The sequence below is a fragment of the Camponotus floridanus genome, unplaced genomic scaffold, assembly GCF_003227725.1.
Source record: "Camponotus floridanus strain SB8 unplaced genomic scaffold, Cflo_v7.5 scaffold41, whole genome shotgun sequence".
Lineage (NCBI taxonomy): Eukaryota > Metazoa > Arthropoda > Insecta > Hymenoptera > Formicidae > Camponotus > Camponotus floridanus.
The window spans coordinates 716,499-729,079 of record NW_020229559.1 but is presented as its reverse complement, the minus strand read 5'-3'; the positions used below and the strand labels follow the sequence as shown (position 1 = coordinate 729,079).

The following is a 12,581-nucleotide window of genomic DNA, read 5'->3' as shown; positions in this document are numbered from 1 at the left end:
ATAAATTTTGGCTATTTATCTTTTAAAACGAATAGACTTTAACATGATAGCAGATAAAAACAATCCTTTTAAACATTTCCTTCCATGATGTAAATAGAGATATAAAGCTATTAAGTATTTGTGTTATAAAATTAATCCACAAGTAAATAACACAAGAGTCTCCTGTTATTTTTCTTATCAGTTCGACTGCGCATATATAAGATATCTGTCAAAATGTGACAATACAACTGTATTTACCAAAGTTATTTATACATAATTGATATTTTTTTAATCAGAGTTTTCAATTAAAATATCTATCAAAAAAATATCAATTTTGTTGCCAATTTGATAGATATCTCATATGAGGCATCTCATTAAAGAAATAAACGTATTTTTCTATTCGCATATTTTTATATGTTTCTTTCCTGTTTTACAGGAAAAAAATAGAATTTTTCCAGTCAAGAGAACTTCGTTATTTTCTTTTCTATCGCATTCGTCTGTCCTACTTAGCGCATGATTCTTCCAAGAAGCAATACAATAACAAAATTACGTTCAGAATTATTTTTTATAGAGAGTTTAGATCGCATTAGGTAACTATAATCAGCACATTTTCCTTTCTATTTTTATACATCTATTACATGCGGCTTTTCTTTAACTTATTTGATTCTTCTTTCATTATCGTATACATCACTGGCCTTTAATTAAAAATCGAAACCGATATAATTTTACAGAGTTCAAATTTTTAATATAATCAAAACGAAAATATTTAATACTCTTCTTGCAAACCGTTTCTTTGTTTCTTTATCTAAACAAGAATGGTTTCGCTTTATATAAACAAAAATAATGCTAAGTTAATATAACGGATCAATTTGATGGTTTACAATGATAGATTGAAGCATTATATTATTCTCAAATTCTATATACATTATTCCTATTCGATATTTCGTATAGACATAATCTTTATTAATTAAATAAAATTATATAAAGACGAGATTTTTATATTAATCTCGTCTTAAAAGCAATAAACTGAAGTATATAAAGAAGGTAACTGCGGAGATATTTTTCTCATTCCACATTAATGAAAACATATTGCGTTATCGTAAAGTAAATATAAACAAATTAAGCAACGAAAAGGATATACATAAAAACTGTTTTCACATTTGTCTTATTTATATATTAATTATTGAAAGCGTGTATATCTCGCTTAATCTCCATTTGCACATATCGATAACGCAATATTACAACGATATTCTCTTTGTTGTAAAAGAATTAATAATTATCTAATATATTACAATCAGGCACCTTCATATTGGGCCGCAAATTTAGATACATAAGCCTTAAGATTATTAGATGAATAATTATAATATTATTATAACGTTAAATAAAAGAAACATATTAATAAAAATGTATAATTATATTAATAAATCAGAAATTTAATTCAATTTTTAATATTCGCTCTTTAAACTCTCTACTTTCTTATTTTTTTCTTGAATTCTATCATATAACTTTTATTATCTACACATATAACTGCATTGTTATTTCAAATTACTTCGACACATACGCAAACATAATTACTTATGTTCATCAACGATATCATATAAATTTTTCTGATGTGTACATATGTTTCTATAAATACGATTAATTGTTAAATTAATCAAATTTACGATACATACATACATACATATATATATGTATAAAATTCAGTTATATGGTAGACATGTTACATAAAATATAGTAAATACAAATCAAATTTTTATAAGAGTTGATTTTATTTAACAAAAAGGAAAATGAGGAAATAAAATATTTTACACATATTTTTAGGAATTGCAACGATGTTAATACGATTCTGTTCTATTCTGTATGTATATTTGTTAATATATTTCCAAAATGCTTATTTGCATAAATCCTAAAGTTTTTCTTATATAGTTTAAAATCATGAATCTTGATTATTGCATAAATAACTGGGAAGATACTGAAATAGCCTTTTAAAATCTCCTTTTTCAAGCATTATTTCATGTAATATATACATATTGTGTTGTGAATAATAATAATGAAGATATTTTGAATAAAAAGATAAAATTTAACAATCCGATTAATGATGCAGAAATAAGGAGAACATAATTTCTCGAATACAAATAAAATGTGCAATGTTTTACGTTTGAACTTAATTAAATAAAAAAACGCAATTTCTAATCAAATAAATGGAAATAGATAAAAAGTGAGAAAAATAAAAAATTAAACTTATATTAATTTGGAAGCTTTTGAATACAGGCTCCTGCAGTTTATGAATCGTCATAGTATATTCTATTTTAATAAATAATATTGATTCGATCAGAATATATAATCATGCAATAAATCTACTCACAATATCCGCTATTTGATAATTTTTTTACGTATGCATATGTTTTATTAAGATTAGCTCAGTACAGTATTAACTTCATTGGAGCATCATGCGCAAGATAGTCGCAATGCAGACACATCCATTTTTCAGAGAGGATAGGTCGATCCCTCTCATTAATTTCTCAGGCATCCTGCATTAAGGCAATTCAGTGTATCCCGTTTAATTGTTTCTATTTCTTCGTAAACTGCAACTAATTACACAGCATAAAGTACAGGATTGTGAATAGTTATTCGAAAAAACACTCGTTTAAAGTGTACACATGTCGAATATAGATAAAGAGATAAGCAAAACATCCAGGAAGATTAGAATACATCAAAGAAACGGCAATTAAAAGTTAAACACGCGTTCCTTGCATACACAATTTGTCCTAATTTCTTTAATTTTTAGTTTCCTCGATATCTCGCGCACAGAAAATAAGATGACCAAGCTCTGAATTTCATACTATCATAATACAGATTCACACACTAAATATTTTAACTCTTTTTTTTTTTTACGGATCTCTACACGATGCGTGTATATATATAATTTTTGCACATTTTTTTTTATAAAATGTTACACGCTTTGCAGAACCACCTCATCTTGCTGATACACGCTCACACGGGATAATATAGGCGAAAGATAATTTGAATTGACAAAATTAATGGCAGGACAGAAAATTATGTATGCGACAATGACCATGCAAGAAAAAGGGCAAAAAGAGATTATAAAGCAATACAAATTTAAGAAAAAACAAATAATACTTATGTAATATACAAATATTTCGAAATCTACTCTGTAAAAATTTTACAAATGCATCACATTGCATACTCTGATATAATGTTACCGATGTCTTCGGGTGTTGCAAAAAAAAAATAAAAGAAATACATTTTTATTAAAAATATTAAGTATGCTATTAAGAAAATTTAAAGAAAAATTTAAAGATTTTTTTCTATTACCGCGATTGATTCACAATAAAACAATTTACGTTATGCTTCTTAAACATGTGTTAGATATGTATCCCAAGTATAGCTTTAAGAGAAAACAGATTTTTTGAAAAATATTATACTACAATTATTTTTTTTTAATGCCTTAAAATGGAGTGATCAATTTTAAAAGAAACTTTATTCCACACTATGTCGAATTACGATGTACAATTATATAATTCACAATAATCCGAAAAACAATCTTTGACATATTTAATTAAATATTAATAAAACATTCAATACCAGTTATAAGCGCCAAAAGCTAAATCATTCTGAGAACCATTAATTTATAAAGTTGCCGTGTAAGATAATAATTTATGACAATTAAAAGTAATCTCTCTCCACTTTATGACATCATCTTCTTATGCCTTGTATAATTGCCAAGGGATGGTCCGCGCGCTAGTGCCAATTTACTAAATCAAATTTAATTTGACTAAACATCTGTTTAATTAAGATAGTCTAGTATATAAAATTTTGTCAATATATATATTTATCTACTTTTTTTTCTTTGCTTATTTGACATATACAAAGTGTTGCAATGAATAAATTTTATTTAAAACGAATTGAAAAATAATAGAAGTTTATATAAGCTACAAATAATAATTATAGACTATAAATAATTTTTTTTATATATTATACCAATGATTTATTGATTGTAAAGCATACAGAAGAGTCTCTCTCTATTATAACGAGGTTTAAATCTATGTAGTCATTTGAAAAATATGCAGTAACATTGTTCTGCATTGTTATACCATTGGTGACAGTTCATTTATTCATCTCTACAATAGTTTTGTGTGTATTATTTTCCACTATTAGTGCGCCGGAAAAGTTATCTCAAGATTAGTTTTTAACAATTTAAAAGCATTAATATATTATTACGGACCAACCCAGGCGTTCGTGTATTTTTATTTGAAAAAGAGAACGCATATCGTGTTTTAAAGTACATAGCACATTAGCAGTCGATTGTTCGATAGAATTTATACTGCGTATATAAATTAATAAAGTTTTTAGCATTTTATATGTATTGTAACAGCAAATATGTATAATGTACACAATGTAATTTTAAAAAATTTCATTGTACATATTCGTCTAGATTTGCCAGATCACAATACAGTATATTCTCGTGTATTTATCCATATCCTTTGATACTTTGATAACTGAATAGTGAACATGTTAATGTCGCTGTGTTCTTAAGATCTTTCTTTTTATAGCACGTTTATTCGTCAACATCTGCTCTCCAGCGGGAATAAGAGACAACGCCATAGTAGAATGTCAGTGTGGAAGAACATGGCAAGATTCGTTCGAAGAAGAATAGTACCTGCGAACGAACTTTATATATTCCGAGAATGACTGCAATAAGTGAGTTATGTACATTATTATTCCACAGATATGCCACAGTGGCCAGCGCAAATCAGCTCTTGCCCTTATTCCATGTCACATAACAGCAAAGATGGCGAGATTAAAGTTCGGGAAAATAGTAATAATAGTAGGGCACAAGAGGATGAGTAAGAAGAGAAGGAGGAGGAAAAGGAGAAAGAAGGGAGGAGAGGGTGTTTCGAATAATTATTAATATATATTATAATAATAACAATAATGATGAGGTGTTCTAAACAGTGCTAGGACTAGTGCTAGAGGGTCCTGTGTGAGGAATCAGGATGGGTGGATACACGGGCTAAGGAGGGGTTAGTGTGGGGGTGGTGGCTCCGTAGACTGATTTCTTCCATCTACAGCTCTAACCGGCTTCCTACGCGAAGAAGCTACTCCGCCTCTGACATAAGCGGGCGCCGGAGCTGCTATCGGTTCCCTGATAGTTCCAGTACCAGTATTCCTAATTGGTGGCGGCAGTGGTTGCTGCAGTACCTACATTACACGAAATTCTATAAGAACTCGACGTTACTATTGCATTATGATTTTCTATTATGTATTAGTTATTTTGTTTCGACATACTACATCTGGAACTAGATATAACATGCCACTGAAGTAAGAGGAACGTTCCACGGCCACCATTATGCATACTGAGAGCTAAATTTAGATATGATAACTGAGAGATGAAGTTGTATGGGAAAGATAAATATAGCTACATCGAGTTCCAAATATATCATATATATTACTTTCATCTTTCATACATTTTTTAATAAATTAAAACAGTGAATATTTTAAACTGTACATATATTAAATGCCAGAAAAATGGATGCTTACCAATGGCTGAGGTAACACACTATGCATCAATGTTTGAACTATAGGTGGATTTTGCGTTGCAATGTTATTAGGATTTGGAGGTAAGCCCTGATTTTGCAGACCTGAGCCCATGCTACCAGTTGTTGTAGCAGCAGCAGCAGCCTGCAGAATATGTGATTCTTTTTGCATAGATGTCATGTGTTTACTTGTAGCTTGTTCCCTCTTTGCTTCCTGAACTAAACTCAATTTCTTTGTGGGAACGATGGAAGTGTTGGCGTTTGGTGTTTCGGGGCTGGTCGTGGCAGTAGTCGCATTTGACGCTGGCGTTTGAACGATACATTGCTGTTGCATCAATTCTGACAATGTTTGGGAAAGCGTTGCGACGATAAGTTCGCGTGCAAAAAGACTCCTATTTGCACTCTCGCGTTCAATACTTTGCAGTTGTGAATCAGACAGCGTAGTCGTAATGCATCTACACAAATACGAAAAAGGAAAATCATGTTTCTAAAATATAACAATAACTATGTTTCAGTTATTTATATTTACAACGCTTCTTTAAACATATATATTTATTTCTTTATATCAGTAAATATTTATATCAGTATATATTTAATTTTACATATACATACATACATAATGAATATATAATCATAATGTGTTTTTATATAATGCACATCAGAGCAATATTATTAACAATAGATTTTTATAATTTTTAAAATTGATAGAAAGAAATAAGTAATATTTTAAATCATTATAATGTCTCGTATATTAAATCTTTTTCATTTTTTTATTACAATAAAAACTAGACTAAACACTATTTTTGTATATCTATTTTAAATATTAAATTTTAAAAATATTAAAATATCTTGATAATTATATATATTTAATATCTTGATATTAAAATATCTTGATAACTTCCCAATTAAAATTTTGTGAAAATAAAATGCACAAATTAAGTATTTGTTTACATATTAGTACATATATTAAGTACCATATTTATTAGTATTAGTAAGAATAGTGAGACATTATATTTTATAATAACCTCTGTGTATGTGTGTGTGTTTGTATGCGCGTGCGTATATGTAGAAAGAGAAATGTAAAACATACCTGGGTAACAGGAACATAATGTTCTGTGAGTTAATAGAAGGTATACCAGGTGGATTGGTTACATTAGTTGCATTATTGTTACTACTGGCATTATTTGATGCTCCTATAGCAGTAGAATGACCACCGCTCCCACCACTAGCACCGCCGCTGCCACCGCTCACAGAACCGATCACTTGTGTCTGTCTCCTAGGTAATCGCTCGAGTTGTTGTCTAGCAGCCTAGAAAAAAAGTAATATTTTATTTAATCTATATTGTCTAATTTGTAAAAATTGTTAATTCTTTCACTATAAACAACATTGGATAAAAAGATGATTCTCATATATTGCTTCATTTTTTACATAAAAAAAGATTTCTTACAATATGAATAATTTTTTGTATATCTATTTTAAATATTCAATTTTAAAAATATTAAAATAATCTATATATCTTGATAACTATATATATATATATATATATTTAATATCTTGATATTAAAATATCTAAAATTCAAATTAATATTTTGTGAAAATAAAATGCTAATTTTTATTATTTTAGATAATTCAAATATAAATAAAAATTAATAAAAAAGAATTATTTGTAGAATACAACATTTAATATATCTAAATATTTATTAACAACATAAAATAACGCATATTAATCATCAATATCATATTGGCATAAGAGATTGTTGAAAATTATTAAATTTACTCAAAATTATTAAATTTAGTCAATGTATAAATTATTAAATTAACTCACTATATATATTTCATTTATCATTCTCAAATTATTTTGCAATTTTATTTAAAATTAATATAACTTGTATTTCTTCATTTATTGTTATTTCTCATTGTAGTTTCTCATGTTTTTTATCTTTATTTTTTTATCTTTATTTGTCCTTCTATAACATTTTCCTTATTTATAAATATCTACTTTTATATTTCTGAAAACAGTAGTCAATGAAAATAACATCATATCAAAACATGGAAAAATTTCAACAAAATATATACAAGAGAATAACCTCTATATATTTCGAATACGATTGCGAGAGCATTTTCAAAATTACTTTTTATCGCGGTTGATTTAATACTTTATAATTTCTATTGTTTTCCGTTTACGTTTAACGTGTTTTCGCTTTGTGATAAGCACTTGTAACTATTACTGCCACAGTTCTGAGTCATAATATATTTTAGTATCTGAACAGGATACATTCTATTATGAATTAATACTCAATTATTTAATCTGAAAACGCTTAACTTTAGAATACATAATGCTGATTTTATCTGTTTTAATTAAAATGATAAAAAATGGCATATTAATTCTTGTTGGGATAAAAATAAATTTGTTTTTATACCCGGACTTGTTGTCGTTCTAATTGCAATTGCATTTGTAATTGCTGTAGTTGCGAAGGTGCTGATGAGCTTTGTCCACTTCCGCCTCCGCTTCTACGTACTCCCGATAATTGAGACAGCAATTCCGCAATTGGATCTATACCTTCTCGATTACTTGGGCTCAATCCTCCGGATGAACTGAAATGCATGTTGGACCTGCAGGTCCAATGATAGTCTAATGAACATTATCTAAGATGAAGTGATGATAAAATGATATAGTAAAAACTATTTGTTGGCAATTATATAACAGTTTAAATTCTCATTGAAGAAAAAATTATTATAATATTAAAAATTATTAAAATTTATCATATTTGCATCTTTAAACAATATATATACAATATTTAAAGAACTGAGATATAATTTTATATAAAAATTCGTAAAGAATATCTAATAATTATTATAAAATTTAAAATGCAAGAAAGTTGACAAATAATAATCATAATAATCACATTCTACAATGATAAACAGTAGTCAGAATAAGTTTATCTTAACTTATAGTATTATATTATATAATACTCTTTTGATAAAAATATTCGATAAATATAATATAATGAACATACCGACAAATGAATTATTTAAATAAAGGACGAATGTTATTACATACCGACGCGCACGTGGGGCTCCAACAGCTCTAGATGGATGAGGTATCCGTCTAACTCCATGCCTGCTTGCAGAGGGTTCATCTAGGAAAGAGATCAGGTCCCTTGGTCCGCTACGATGCTCTAGTGTCAAGTGGCCAGCAAAATCATCAGTTACATGATTAGGATCTCCACCTGGCACAGCTGCACATACTGGACAAACCTATAATAAAAATACAATATTTTAATATAAAATAAGTTATTGTATTTGTTTATATGAACATTATATAATATTATAATATCCATATAATATAAATATATCATTTTTATTTAAAAATATGAAAACATGTATACATACTTTAAATAAAGATATATACATACAACTTCAAACGAAGTATCAGGATGTTCAGCAGCAACATGCTCTTGCAAGGTAGCTTCAGTTAAACCCATTTTTGCACAATAAGGACAAGTTAAAGATTGAGGCTGCTCTACACTTACTCCTTCGCCACCATAGTATAATTCTATTCAAAAATCATTTAAAAATGAATTAAGAAATATTTAATATAAAATAATTTAATTGCAATCCCCTTTTTTTCTATAAATTATTTGAAAAATTTGTGGGAACAAAAATACATGTTTTTCTTTGTGAAATTTGATAAAAAATAAAATTTATAAATTTCCATATTATTGAATTTAGTAAAAATAATTAAATAAATAAAATTTTTTTAAATTCTACTATTAAAAAAACTTTATTTATCAAAATATGTCAATTTCTCATTATTTATAACCAAATGTATCAATTAACATTTAATATATTGAAATAATGTTTCTTTACTAGTGTATGTGTTTATAGTTAAAAAATGTAATACTTGTAAAGTGCTTACTATCGATAAATTAAATATTATATTTTAAATTTGATAAGAGGGCCTTACCATAGTCAGCTCTAGTAAGTATGCACTGCATAGGATGATCTGTGAGGTGGCGTGTGGTACTGGCACCTCCCTCATAACAGCTGGCACATAGATCATAATCGTAGCATACAAGGCACTTGTATCTACGACCCCGAAAATTTCCCTTCAAGCAGGAATCACAGCTTACCCCTAAAATATTATTATTAAATAAATATAAAAATATAAAAATACTGCATACAATATATTACATATCACATATGTTCAGATAAAGTTCCATTAATTTTTAAATATTGTTTTAATTATTCCTTTTATTTGTTATTATACATATCCAATTTCTTTTTTATTATCTATTTTATAAATTTATTATTATAAAAATTTTTATTATTATTTATTATTTACTATAAAAAGTTTTATTATTATTTTCCATGATAAATAATAATAAATCAAAAATATAGGAGATAAAATTTAATAAAATAAAGAAATAGTATATAAAGACATATATATATATATATACATATATATATATATATATATATATATATATATAGACATATAAAGAAATTTGTTAATTTAATATTTCACATTACTTAATGAAAGATTTTAGTACAAATAACCAAACTTTTTTTTTTAAATCTGTGTTAAAAAGTATAGAATATTAGAATTTCTCTAATATTAAATATTATAAAACCTAATGTATTACAATGTAATATTCAGAAATTGCCATACTGTTTTATTATTAATATATAACATATTTATTAATACTGCAGCATTGAACACAGTGTGTATATAATAAATAATAATATATAATTATATATATATATATATATATATATATATATATACATATATATAATTTTTAATTGTTTATGGAAAAGGCAGAATATATATAACAATACATATAAATAAAAAAGGAAAAGATCTAATTAAGAAAAAGTTATAATAATATTTGTGCATATTAATCAATAAAATTATTTATAAATAATATCTTGACACAGAAGAAAATATTTTGTGAATATTTTTATAACTTTTAGATAATTGAATATATATATATATATATATGTGTGTGTGTGTGTGTGTGTGTGTGTGTGTGTGTGTGTATTATTATTAAAAAAAAATTATATTCAAGTTTGCACTAATCATATGAAGAACTTGAGAGCTCTTTTAACTTGTCAATAAAGAATTAAAAGTCAGATGACTATAAAACTAAAAATAGCAATTTGTAGCAAGCGAGTCATAGTCTTGCAACAATGGAAAACAAGATTTGAGATATTATATATATGCCATGCTTGATTATAGCAAATGCACATTTGAGAATAACTAATTTATATTTTATAGAATGGTACAATAATTGTCACATATATCTATTCACAGTAGCAACTAAAAATCTATGTATATATGATAATTTATTAAAAAATGCTAAATAAAACTAATGATGTGTGATAAATGAGAATTCTCAAGTTCCTACTTCAATTTAATTTATCATCTTTATATTAGACACTATAATTATATAACAAATATAAGATATATATATATATATATATATATATATATATATATATATATATATTATACCTTGTAAGATTCGAGTCCTTACATTCTTTACAGTTTAAATTACATGGTTTAAATTATATTACATTATCTTTTCTCATATTACAAATACATATATATTTATAATACGAAAATATAGTTTCACTTATATTACAATCTCAAAGGCCAGAAACTTAAGAGCAATATGACTTGTACAGGAACATTATTTTTATGACACACATTAATCAGCAATGTTACGATCTCCAGAAAGTGGCAGACAAGGACTTCTCACAATGACATGATTTGCTACATGAAACTTTTATCAATCACTTGTCTAAGTAGTCTCAATACAAGGAAACTGTGAAAACATTGGAAAAGGCTTGCAATATGTTCTACAAGGGAAAGACTTCTCATCACCATCATCATCATGACAAGGGCTGTCTGAGAGAGGACTCAACCGAGGGGATAGGACGGTCTGACAGCCGATCAATGATCGAACGACAGGCCCGAACAGGTGGACATCGAACGTTGTCGCGAATTTTGCGAGATCATCCGGGAAAACGTCGCAAATTCGTTCGCAGAAATTGGTGTGATTTTCATTCGAGTGCTGCCATCTGGCCTCTGACATTAGGTCCGCTCGGCTACTCGGGAGCTCGTGGGACGTGTCCTATGCGTTAAGACGTCCCCGCGGCTCGACCGGGCACCGTCACCGGGTAGAGTCCGCGCGGACTCCCGGGGGAGCGTCCCCGGGACGTCCATTCACGCCCCTGACGTAGCCACGGCCGACGATATCCCGCGGGTCATCCCGCGGGTCGAGTCAGAGCGCAGCAACGTACGTACGTACCTTCATGTCGACTCATTTTCCGTTTAAAATCTCATATACGCCAAACTCCGCGAGCCCCTCGCGATCGTTCGCTCCGCGAGACGCGACTGCCCTGATTGTCGCTCCGCGTAACACTCGGCGTCGTTCGACTACGGCAGACACAGAGAAAACATCAATCGTCAAACAAAAAATTTCTCGTTAGAATATCCAGCGTAAAACCTAACCCAACTAGGGCTGACGAATGTGACGTCACGTCAGACCGACCTACCTACCTGTCACTTGCTCACGACGCGCGTCGCGCGCCGCCTACTGCGCCGATCGCCGCGCTCACCACCATTTTAGCGGGAAATACAAAATACATGAAATCATACATTTAAATGTGAAATATTTTAATATAATTAAATATAGTTAAATTAATGAAATATGATAGTGGATTAATTTGAAATATGTGTCATCCTCGTCTCGTTTTACTTCGGTGAAAAACAATTATATTTTTATAAAACTGCGATTTTAATTCCTAAAAGAAGAAAATTTGTAAGCCTCTATTGATATGTTCGAAAAGAATTTGATGATTGTTTTTTTGAAATAAAATAAAATTGCAATCAATCATGTACATACATATATACGAGATTGAAAAATATTCATGAAGTTTTTAAATTGTTACAAAACGATTTGTGATATTATCAATTATAAAATATTTATAAATTAGAAATTAATAAAATTAATTTACAATTATATTTTGACAATA

General features: G+C 28.3%; 1 protein-coding gene across 1 annotated transcript; it reads right to left on the bottom strand.

The window, feature by feature from the left end:
- Window positions 1–4,614: 4,614 nt before the first annotated feature.
- On the bottom strand, window positions 4,615–12,087 carry LOC105258833 (E3 ubiquitin-protein ligase KCMF1). Its single transcript, XM_011270366.3, has 8 exons — window positions 11,855–12,087; window positions 9,505–9,672; window positions 8,954–9,093; window positions 8,599–8,795; window positions 7,958–8,150; window positions 6,628–6,845; window positions 5,542–5,992; window positions 4,615–5,202 (listed from the first exon to the last, which is right to left on the bottom strand). Exons 1-8 carry the CDS (start codon window positions 11,868–11,870, stop codon window positions 5,026–5,028), a joined length of 1,560 nt encoding a protein of 519 aa, XP_011268668.1. The 5' UTR covers window positions 11,871–12,087; the 3' UTR covers window positions 4,615–5,025.
- Window positions 12,088–12,581: the final 494 nt, after the last annotated feature.

Coding starts and splice junctions, on each gene's coding strand:
- LOC105258833 (XM_011270366.3), bottom strand. Junction 9,094..9,504: donor ACTTACTAGAGCTGACTATG/GTAAGGCCCTCT, acceptor ATTTTTGAATAG/AATTATACTATGGTGGCGAA. Junction 6,846..7,957: donor TAGAACGACAACAAGTCCGG/GTATAAAAACAA, acceptor CTTTTTTTCTAG/GCTGCTAGACAACAACTCGA.